This window comes from Tachysurus vachellii, chromosome 26 (genome assembly GCF_030014155.1).
Source record: "Tachysurus vachellii isolate PV-2020 chromosome 26, HZAU_Pvac_v1, whole genome shotgun sequence".
Lineage (NCBI taxonomy): Eukaryota > Metazoa > Chordata > Actinopteri > Siluriformes > Bagridae > Tachysurus > Tachysurus vachellii.
This window is the reverse complement of record NC_083485.1, coordinates 10,238,261-10,250,659: the sequence shown is the minus strand read 5'-3', so window position 1 is coordinate 10,250,659 and position 12,399 is coordinate 10,238,261. Positions and strand designations below refer to the sequence as shown.

Here is a 12,399-nt window from a genome sequence, read left to right as displayed (position 1 = left end):
CTTGGCTGCTGTAACATTGTGGGACGAATAAAGGTATATCTTATCTTATGGTATATCTTAGAAGACAGGAATTCCCAGATGACTTTGGAGGTCAAATGAAATGTATAATAAGTGTGATGGTTTTTTTTTTATATAATAAGTCAGTTTTGTGGTGTCGTCCTAATGAAAGAACTTTTTTATTTATTACTTGTTCATTATTTAATTAAGCATTAATTATGTTTGAAAAGTCAAAATATATGATTGCAATGGCTTAAAAGTCAAAAGGCTTTTGCTACTCCAACCACTACTAGTATTACTACTGTTACTGGTATCACTACTGGTACTACTAATACTATTTAATTACTATTATTAATTCTACTACTGTTAGTGTTACTGCTGCATTACCAGAGGAAGTGGTAGCTCAGCGGTTAAGATGTTGCTCTACCAGTCAAAAGATAGTTCACTTCCCAACATTGTCACTGCTGGGGCCCCTAAGCAAGGCTCTTAACCCTATTACTTTTACTATTGGTACTGTACCACCACCACCACCACTGCTGCCTGTGTGTTCGTCCGGCTTTTTATTCATTTTCATTTCGGACAATAATTTTCACTTACTTGCATTGCGTAGTATATAATAAATCTGACTGATGTGTGGTTTAAAGTTACAAGCTATTTATTCAACTGACTATTTTTGGTAAATGAATGAAACATTTTCTTAGAGCTTTGCATATTGCCCCACAAAAATTCTCTGCCTAATGATACCGTGTGTGTGTGTGTGTGCTATTTTCTCTACATCCTCATGTTCTCTTTGATTTCGCTTTCACGTGGCTTAACAGTGTTCTCTGTAAGCTTCAGTAAGTCGAGTCTTGAACACAGTAATTATGTGTGTCTTGAAGAGTGTATTTGGCACGCTGCAGATTGGAAAAAGTGATTTGTAAGAATGACTCCAGCTTTTTTTTTTCTTTCTGTGTTAGATCTTCCTTAACGTGAAAGCAGATAGGATAATAAAACTAATATAGCGGTAAAGAGTAGGCTAATACGATGAAAACAGCACATGAAACTCCTGTGATCTTGCAAGGTAGAAAAATTGACTAAATATGCACTAATCACCATCAAAATGACCTTCTCTGCCATTGTATTAGCTTATCTAAGCATGTATTGGCATATGAACATATAATATAAGGAGAATTCATTAATTGGACTTAAGATTTCACATTTTTGTTTTTTCTTCTCAGTTCACAGAGGAGAAGCTGGGTCAAGCGGAGAAAACCGAACTGGATGCTCATCTGGAAAACCTGCTTGCTAGAGGAGACTGCACCAAGAACTGGACAGAGAAGATCTTAAGGCAGACTGAGGTGCTGCTGCAGCCAAACCCTAGTAAGAATCCCTTACATGGTTGCATGGATTACATGGTTCATTAATTCACGTCACGCCAGGCATTGTCGGATTGAGCGGCCATGTTTAACACCATAAAGCGGTGTGTTGTGCTTAGAGAGAACTTAAAAAATGTTAAAATGTGAGCTTTTAAAGAATGCCCAATTGTGTTCTTTGGTTTATTCCATAGTCCTGTTGGATACTTAAGTCTGTTTAGTTGGAAAAAAAGAACTGTTTTGTAGCTGTTATAACGTAAGAGTTCTGACCTTGTTTTCAGATGTTTCACAGCATTAAGCATACTGTAAATATAAATGAATCAATTCCGAACATGTTGTGTTGCCATGTATTAAAAGAGAATTAAAGCACTGCAGGACGTGCTAATACGTTCTTGTTCAGGATGCCAGTCCCTACATAATGCCCAACAAGTTAGTGACTAAGTAACTAGGATCGATTAGAATCAATTGTTTAATCAGCTTTGCAACTCATAAAGGTTTCATCTCAGGCCGCGTATGAAAATGTAGAAAGTTCTTTAACAATTATTACTTTTCTTTTTTAGTTTTCTGCATAAATGCTGTAAAATTCCATTTGTAATGACCTTGAACTAAAATTGAATTAACGTCACGTAGATGGTTAGTAGTGATTTGCTAGGTCAGGTAGAACATCTATTTTGGTTTAAAACTTCACCAGTGTTTTTTTTCCCCAGCCAAACCTAATGGAATTTATAATGTTCACTGTGGCATAATCTCATATTCTCAAGCTCACAAAAAAGTAAAAACAACACCGAGGCCTAATAAAGCTGACATGTGATAAGTCTCTGTGTTGGCAATATAAACATCCTGATCCCAGTATTCCCAGTTGGAATATGAACCTCTCAACATGCTTCTTTCCAAGTTGGTATATAAAAATATAACATTCTGTGGCTTTGGCAGCCCAGCAGTTTCCCATCCGAGCGACTATGTTGTCTCTTTGACTGAAGTCTTGTCTCGTTAGTGTTGGTTGTAGCTGAATGTTTGTTCAATGTTCAATGAGTTTAGTTATAGGACAACCTGTATTATGACGCCAGTAATGAGGATAACAACCTCCTAATCGAAACACAATTGTCAGACTGTGTATATATAATCACACACTCCAGTGTCACCAAAATGAGTCTGGTTCCTCTCAAAGTTTCTTCCTCTTCCATCAGAGAGGGTCTTTAATTTCTACAGTCGCTTCAGTCACCTCAGGCTTGCTCGTTAGGGATAAAAAAAAAAAATACAAACACATTTAATATGTCTAACATTAATCTTGAACCTTTGTATCATAATAGCAATAATAATTTTGTATAATATTTTTCTTATGTTCTGTAAAGCTGCTTTGAGGCAATGTCCATTGCACTGAATTAAATGAATAAGATTCGCAGGATTGAAGTACATGACCATTATGGAGTGTGGAATAAAGAAGGTCGCTCCAGATTACATTACACTACTGTGATGTGATGACTGGCCCATCACTGCAGTGTAAAGTAATTAAGATGCGAGAATACACAGGAGAAAATAATGACGAACGTATAAGTTCTTGGTTCTCATATAAGTAAACTAAAGCAGGTTTTATTTTGTAAAAGAGTTCATCAAAAATATTAGGAGAAGGTACTATAGCATCTTCCTGAAATATGCAGTAGGTAACCTGATAAAACGTCTTAAACATTGCATGATGAGGCAAGAAGCACACAGTAAGTACGCAAGAAAATATATCTACAACTCTAGGTTTTTAGATATAACAGAAGCTCTTAGTCCGTTGTTCTTGCCTCTGATCATTGACAATAAGAAATTCTGGCATGATGAATAAAATAAAAAATAAGAATAATTATTGCTGTAAGGAAGCACATGTGAAATAAAACCCTAGTTATCTAGTCCATTTTGAGTCAGTTAGCTTATTATAAACTAGGAGCCTAGTGTGGTCTAGATGATCAAGAGATACATAAGAGATACAATGACGACTGCATGAGCATAAGTCGTGTATTTGGAGCTCCTTATTATGAACTCTGGCGGCAAGCTAATGGTTTTTTTACATAATAGTACACTGAGTAGAGAATTGTCTTTGACCACACACTCTGAGAGACAGTAACAGGCAAAAGCAAGTTGCTGTAAGATGGCAGAAATCCACCAAATGCTCAGGCTGAGAAAAATAAGAGTGTATGGTGTGTTGAGAGATGACTTGAGCTTAAGTTTGATATGATGTTTATGTAGTCAGTCACACATGCACAGACGAGACAGAAAAAGTAAGTGATTGCTGTATGATGTTGACATTTATTGTAAATGCTGCATTATACACCATTGGGTGACTTTGGAAAGGTAGATATCTGATTGTTTTACACCATATCTGATTGTTTTACACCGTTCTTTGAAGTTCAAGAGGTGCGATAGTACTGCAATGGTCACATGGCCATGTCAAAAACTTAAAATTAATAAAATCTTGTAATTGTTTAACATTTCGAGCTCATATTTGCCATGTTAAATGTTGCCAGCAGAAGTTTGAATTGTTAGTGATGTTAGTTAGTTAGTTAATTAGTTTTTTATTCTTAAATTTATCAGTTTTAGTTTTTTTTTTATTATTCATTTTTATCATAGTGACAGAAGTCTGAGCTATAAATGCTTTTTGATAAATGAATAAATGGATCAATTGGATAAATAAGTTCCAGCTAAATCTCAGAGGGAACATTTTTAGTCTTTAGCCTTATTTTAGATTTTTAAATAAGGATTTTTTTAAACATTTTTTTTATTATACTGTACACTGTACAGCACTAACATTTTATATTGTGTAGGTAGTTACAATGCTGTAAAATGGAGGATATTAGCTCTGTGCTTTGAATCAGCTCTGAAGAATAAGAACTGCAGTAAAAGTCGGTTTAAAAACAAGTGTAAGGTTTTTATCTTAGAAAATGCCCAATGGTCTATAGTTTTCCATCATTATTCTGGTTTCACACAAGATATATAGGAATAATTTGGACAAAGAGCCACAGTGGTTGTGTTGCTGCAGTGGATATCGAGTTTGTATCCAACGAGATGTCAAATGTTTGGTGGTTTTGAATGTATCTGAGGAGTGAATTTTCTAATGAGGCGCCTGGACTTGTTATAATCGTGAAGATGTTTTTCCACTCATCCGAGGGGCTTCCACGCGTTTTACAGCAGCCTCTTAGATAAGTGGTGAAATGTCTTCAGTTAAATGAGACTCTAACATGTAATTTTCTGACTCTTCACATGCTCCAGTTGACAACACTGGTAAGTTTTCCTGTATTTGCAGTTCCCTATGCTCCAGATCATAACCTCAGCCACTTTTCCAACTCTCCCATTTTGAGTACTGAAGCTAATGGCCACAGTGCTGGGAACTCTTCCAGAATGTCTGAGAGCTTTTGATTTTTTATTATTTTTTTTATTTACCAATCCAGATGTACAAGAACATCTGATTCCCCTTGAGCAACTAACTAGTTTGGAAATCCAATACAGTTTGTAGGCTTCCCATTAGGAGATTTATGGGTGGCATCTTAAGTAGAACCAGCATTTCTCAACCACCTGAAAATCTTCATAATCTTCAAATGATCGTACTTGTTATAAAGACACTATTTTTATAATAATAAGCAACTTCTGGACGTGGTGGAAAAGTAAAATATACTTCTTTTTCTTTTATCTGCAAGGTTTTCCATTTCATTTTCTTTGACAGTGGTGTTCACATGAATTTTTCTCCATTTCTTATCTGCTGTGGTATGATTTGCCCTTTTATTCCAATCTAAGGCAAAAGTTTTGCCATTATCTGTGATCTGGCGGGGGACTGGTATTCACTCAGCATAACAGCACATATTGTAGCTGAACTATTGTCAGAAAATGGCCATCAGACTATCACTAATGGCTTTGCAATAAATGGTCAACCTCAATAGAATAACTTACAGAATATTAAAGAAATTCAAAGAAAGGTATTTAGCCGAAATGTTAGATAAGGCTCAATATCTATTTGAGTATTTGTGATAAATCAAGACAACCTCTGTGGTTGGATAAAACATCAGACAAAAAAAGGGTCATTTGTTTTATTGTTGTTCTGTTTGTGAATTTATATTTAAAACATTGATCAGATAAACTTGACCTGGATAGTCAAGGAACCCTGGCGGTAATCAAGATATCATAGAACTGCAGTTACCGTCAGGCGCAGTGGGAATCACCTGGATAATATGTTATTCGGAAACGATACACCTTAGGACTAAAAGGTTGTTGAGAGATGATGAAATATTCCAGTAGGCTAGTGGAAGTTTAGACAAACTAGAATGACCATCGAAGTCTTTCCAACACGACAGATAAACAGTGGCTGCTGTTTGGTCTGCACGAATCCTATGCAGGTTCAATGGAAAGTTTTGATGGACAAATCAAAGAGGTTAATTTTACTCAAAAATTGGATGGATCTGAGAAAACACTGGTTCAGCCACATGGTTACCTAAAAGTCATCTGGCAAACAGTTGCACACAAGATGAGCTTTTTACCCAAGCATGCAGCACAAGGGAGAGATCCTGCACTGGCTGTACTGGATGGAGGCAACTTGCCGCTTTCAAGAAGTGTGTAATAATTTTTATGAGCCCCAAGAGAGATACCACCGATGGTGAAGCACAGCCATGGCCAACACACACTGGCTTGATGCACACCAATCCAGGAACACCTAAGAGCCAAAGGTGGAAGAAGCCTGTATTTGTCACATATATATTACAGAACAGTGAAATCCTTCATTTGCAGATCCCAGCTTGGGAAGTTGGGGTCAGACTGCAGGGTCAGCCATGATAAAGGAAGTTGGGGACAGAGCACAAGATAAGAGTTGATACAGTGGCCTTGGAGCAGTTAGGGTTAAGGGCATTGCTAAAGGGCCCAACAGTGGCAACTTAATGTTGCTTGAACTGGAACCCCTGACCTTCTGATCATTAATCCAGAACCTTACTCCTTTTAGCCATCACTGTACAGGTACTAGAAGTGTTTGGGTTCAAGAATTTTTTTTGCAGTCCTCAATTTGTGTTTCATTCGAAGGGGACAAACTCACAGGTATACGTGACCTGGAAACCAAGGCCTCGCTGGTTATCTTGGGGCAGTGAGGTGGACACTCTGGCCTAGTTACTGGAATCTGTGCACCTTGAAATATCAGCAGTAGAGGAAGAAATGGTGAAGTAGTACATGAGTGGGGCAATGTCACCACGTTGACTTTGTTAATTATTCTCCTGATATTTTTGACACCATTTTTGGGTGCAGGTGCCTACAGTGCCATTGTACAGTCCCTAGAGAGGTGAGTTAATCTGTAAGGGTTCGTGTAAATCAGACCAACTGAACACCTTCTGGGGTCAGGGTTACTGTTAGCGCCTTTGATAATGTACCTTAAGTATACCAGTGTTTAATACACTTTTACTTTACCGCAGCATGTTCAATTATCAGCACACGTGATAGTAGGTAGCTACATGCTAAGGCTACCTTTTTTCTGTGTTAATGAAAAAAATAATGTTATGTACTTTCCATTATTCTCGATTACAACCTCCGTTTATACAAATTACATGGAGCTGCACGTACACGTTGGATTCGCCGCGTTTGGATGCCAATGTAGGTTCGCAAAGCCATGAGCATTAACAGTAAAGCAACATCCGCCATTGTTGATGTTGTGTTTGTGTTTGCCACTGCTGCGCTAATGTTGCTGTATAACGTTGTATACGGTGACATAAGACTCGGCTATGTGATGGCTCTCTAGCCCATGGAAAAGGCAAACCGGTTCTTAGAAGGCTCGCCAGTGGAACCAACTTTGAACCAGCACTAGCTCTGAACCAGCACACGGTTCTTTTTGGTGGAAAGGGGGCATTTGTGACTTTGTTGTGAGGTCTCATTAAGCATAAGCATATTTGTAAAAGAAGATATCCAGGTGATTCTCACCACTCCTGGAAGTTAGGAGGGGTGAAATAGAATAAAATTTCCAAAGAAATAAAGTCAAATTTTCAAAGAATGTACAATTCGAATTTCTGAGGTCTGTCTCACCTCACGTGTGATCTTGTGTTGTTCTTCATTCTGTGTGTCTGTCTTTATTGGTTTATTTGTGTCTCTTCATGTTGCTTGGATAGTCCAGTGTAGCTCTAGGTTTGCACTCCACTTAATCAGTTTCCACCTAATTAAGGGACTGGTCTCAGGTGAGCACCAGTTTGTTCAGAATAAAAGCCTGCAGCTACACTGGTCCTTCAAAGATAATTCAGAAGCATGGTAAACACGATACAGGCAGCATATCATGCCTTTGAATTCAAAATTAATTCACCTGAATATTGTTCAATGAAGGGAATCATTTCAAAATTGAACGCCTCTCTTTAGCTTGCTAGCTAACTTTAGCTTGCTAGCTGACTCCTCTCTCTCTCTCTCTCTCTCTCTCTCTCTCTCTCTCTCTCTCTCAGAGCTTTCTTTGCTGCTGACTAAGAAATCATATTAAATTATTTAGCTATAGCCAATCATATATTTCAAATGATTGACTTTATTTCTCCTACAGTTAGAGCTATGGCAATGAGGTCAATAAATAACCACATGCACATATAACTATATAGTTATTTTTAAAAACATTTTCTATTTTTTTTCAAGTTATTCTATTACAGTATAGTGTAATTCTGTATGTCATACAGCCCAGCTTAAAATGATCGTTTCCAATAATTTTGGGGAAACGATGCTGAATGCAACTGATTATTTCCGAGGCTAAAACAGTGTAGCCTACTTTTTAAATTTGTTTCTCCCAATCTCCCATTTCTAAATTTCTGCTTACAGCACCACTTGGGTGTTGGATCATTTTGAAAATGTGACTCAAATATTGAATTATGGATCAGAATGAATCTTGTTATAGATTATGGACCTCATGATTCAATTCTGGTGCCTTGTTTGGATCTTAAAAATAGCAGAGGTCATATATAAGTCTATATAAAAATCATATTCATGATGCATCTAAATCTTGATATTTTTAAAATGATTATTACAATTATTTCTTTATTTTTATATCCTTAGTTCTGTTTTTGTTTGTTTCTTGCAAATCATAGCCTGAGGTTTGTAATGTGTAAATTCTGGTAAAATCTTTTAATACAAATGTCCACATAGGTGCCCGCATTGAGGAGTTCTTCTATGAGAAACTGGACAGAAAACTCCCAGCAAGAACAACCACTGGTGAGCTGCTGGGACAGTACATGCAGGATGCTGCTAAGGACTTTGGACCTGGGACTGCGTATGGTATGTAAAGCTGAACCTGTGCTCTCAGAGCGAATATTTGATGGGATTTTTCTCGGTTATTAATTTCAGAAAAGGGTAATGTGTGACACCGATAATGAATGAGATGGAATCGAGGTCTTATAAAGCCAATTCTCAACAAAGAATACTGCTGTCCACTTTACAGCATACACACTGGTTTATGAACTGTATTTATTCTGATGCTGTTCAGTGGGCAGTAGATGGCACACTTGTCTTCCCTGTTATACTCCAAAAGCATGGAACCGGATTACTGAATACATTTAAAATAAGAACAGGTCATCAGCAGTACAATGATGCACAAATTAGTAAAAAAAATGACATTGGAATAGTTATTCTTTAAATTATTTCTAAATTATCTTTACCTTCAAAATGCAAATATATCTGCAGCATAAAAATGACCAGCTATATAATGACATATCAATACTGACAAGTCGCTCAGGTATTTTAAGATACACTCCGTCACATTCTGTTTGTATAGGCCAATGGAGCTTCTTTTAAAGATATAATAATGTCCCAGACATTTTTTATTTAGCGTAAATACATTGCTCATATGTGATAAAGATAATAAGAATCATCAGATTTATTGATCAGCACTAAAGCGGCATTGAATCCAGCTGAATTGTAGGAACAATTTAGCACAGAAAGCAAGAAAAAGAGAAAAAACGTACAGTAACTTAGTTACACAAGTGTGCACAGCCTAGAATTTAGACTTAACTAATCACATTTATGTGCATCTGTTATTAATGAAGTGTTTCTGATTAAACACAGTACACACAACTGTTTCCGTGAGAGTTTCTTGTTCCTGACATCACTTTGGTTTCATTTGACTGCTGAAGCATGAAACAACATCAAGACCAAGCAGAGAAAAAGAGGGCACAACAGTGACTTGAATAGGACGTCCCTTCAACTGATGAAAGCATAATAAAACTTGTCATGGAGGCTTACTAAGAGACGTACGGCAATATTAACAGAGCTGCAGGAGTTTCCTGTCACAACCCTAACCCTAACCCTGTCTCTTGTATTCACACGCCTGGGTTATGGGGTGACTAGATCAAATCCCTTTCTCACAAAAAAAATCTAAACCCATCTGAATCACCCTAAACCACATGTCTTCTTATAATTAGACTAAGTTAGAACTTAGCAAAAACAAGTTTATTTGTTTGCAAAAACAATAAACCTCCAAACAAACACCAAACCCACTATAAAACATGATGTTTTCAGCATCATGCTATGGTGCTGCTTCTCTTTAAATGGGATTGGGAATCTAGTCAAAGCACAAATCCAGATCAACAATGGAATGGATTCAGAAGAAGAAGATCCTCATGAAATCATATTGAAAGTCTTTTGTAAACATAACTTGTGAAGACTTGTGGAATGACCTAATAAGGGCTATGCAAGATCGCCCTCACAGTTCGTTTTTGCAAGTAAAATTGAAAGAAAATGAGCAAATCAAGCAGTGCTGGGTGGACAAAGTATTGGTTAATGAGTGTCCAGAAAGGTTCAGAAGGTTATTGTAAGCTTTGTCCTGTTTGTGTTTTTTATTTAAGTATTGTTTGGACCTAAAGGAACCATTAGGAAAAAGCATAGACGTCAAGGTATAAGAAATAGCAATACGACTCAGGAAAAAACAAGTTTTGTCTAGTTTTCTTAACATTGTATGCAGTGTTTAGTGACCAGGAGCGACTCTTAGTCACATTGCTTCCCAGAAATTTGAATCTAGCCTGTCTGCCTACCTCTACATTGTTTACGCAGAGAAAAGGGTGTTCCGTCCTGTTTAAGTCCCTGACTAAAAATTTCTTTGTTCTTGTTTATGTTATGTCCAAATAGTTTTCTCCATGCTTCATCAGGATAACAGTGAGGCTTTGTCTGGGTGGCCTGGTGTCATCTGGCATGTACAGAATCTTGACCATGTAAAGAATACATGGAATTCTTGTATGGAATACATGTATCTTGTAGAATACATGGAAGAATTTAGTTGAGTGTTGGAGGTGTATGATCTGAAAACCAGTGTTCAGTTACAAAATGAAGTGTTGAGGATGAGACTGTATTATTTGGAGGCTAGCTTGGCCTCGAGTTTTATTTTAATTGTAAAGCAGCATTACATATGTGATCTCTTGCTCCAGGTAGGTTAAGGAGCTATGCATTTTTTATGAGTGTACGTCCTTATAGATAAAATTAAAGTCGCCCAGGTGAGCAGGATTGCAGGGTTTCATATGCAATAATTCCACCCTTTCAGAGCATTTCACAATTACAGGGTCTGAACTATTGCAAGATACAAGGAACGGTAAACATTTGTTTGAAGACACCTGCGAGCTTATCATACAATCCTGAGCTCACATCCAGAACATCTGCAGACCGTGCTTTGCTTGGTTGGTTGAACGTGTTCGGGATTTAATGGATGTTGGGAACTTTTGCCTTTGTGTAGTCTGTAAATGTACTGTCTGTAAAATACAGCGGCCAAATTTGACACGCTTACTAAAATTTTATATCAGAAGTATGGTCTTATTTAATCTATTTGATTGAAAATAACACGAATAGTTGCTTACTGTTGCATTCGCACATAAACTTAATGGCTGCTATTTTGATTGAATTTTGTGTGTTTTATTTAATTGTATAGCATCTCCGGTCTTATCAGGTCAAATATGCACCGGTCTAAACTGGGTGATGCAATGAAGCAATGAGTCAAACTATTGCGGTTTTCAGCCACACACGCACAAAAGTACACTCACTTACCACATCCCTAGATTACCTTTGCCTGACCCATAAACACACATAATTTCAGACAATTTCAAGGCTTCAGATATGTAAACATCACCCACAGATCTGTCTTTCCGTACATGGGGACAAGACAAGAACAAACAAGCTACAACAAAGTAGAGGCTCTTGACCTTGTTTGGAATCTTGTGAAGGCAGAAAGAGAATAGAGGAAACTGTAGAAGAGAAAGTAAGTGTAATAAGAATATGTATAATAGAGAACAGAGGAACCTGTAAAAGAGGTAGTAAGTGTAAGAAGAATGTGTATTGTAGTTTATCCAATGAGGAAGATTCAACTGATGTGTGATGAACAATCAGCACTGATGTGACTGTGGATGAGTGTCTGGTTCCCTTTCGAAGTTTAGTGCCTTCAAACAGTACATGCCTATTAAACCAGGGAAATATGGCATAACAGTTAGGACCACATAGGCTTGGAAAATGCAAATATACAGCGGCAAAAAAAGGTCAAATATGTGGTACTTGAGATGATGGAAGGTCTCAAGAGACCTGTGACATCACCTGTGACAACTTTTTTACATCACATACTTGTGTCCAGGAACTGCTAAATAAACAGCTGATCATGGTGAGAAAAATGAAGTAAAACAAACTGGAGGTTCCTCTGCACTGCCGCTGGCAAGAAACAGGGCCGGATGTTCCTCAAAGTCTGCTTTTACCTAGAAGTATTGTCCCAAAACAATAAAAGTGCTTCTGATGACCACTCTTTACCAGAATACTTCTGTAATCTCCAGGAGAGACAAAAATTCACAACTTCTCCTAAACTGCCACCAGAATAAAGGTACAGTAGTGTCGGCCGCCTTAACAAAAAATAATAAAAAATGGATACCACCATCTTTCTTTTCCAGCTGCTCATCCTGACCGATCTCTCTCAAACAGGAAGTGCCCATGTGCCCTGCCTGTGCCCATGTGATTTCAAAACAAGCATCAATGCCAAAAATTCCATGCATTGTTTTTATGAAATACCATTACAATTACACTCTGTAATGAATTCATATTCACACAAAGACACTGTCAA

General features: G+C 37.4%; 1 protein-coding gene across 6 annotated transcripts in view; it reads left to right on the top strand.

The window, feature by feature from the left end:
• The window catches only part of sh3glb2b (SH3-domain GRB2-like endophilin B2b), a 36,459-nt gene that overhangs the window by 3,603 nt on the left and 20,457 nt on the right, over positions 1 to 12,399 (top strand). For all 6 annotated transcript variants that reach the window (XM_060863272.1, XM_060863271.1, XM_060863270.1 and 3 more), the window contains exons 2-3: positions 1,215 to 1,356; positions 8,466 to 8,594. In XM_060863272.1, coding sequence (XP_060719255.1) covers positions 1,215 to 1,356; positions 8,466 to 8,594 — 271 coding nt within the window. The remainder of the gene's footprint in view (positions 1 to 1,214; positions 1,357 to 8,465; positions 8,595 to 12,399) is intronic.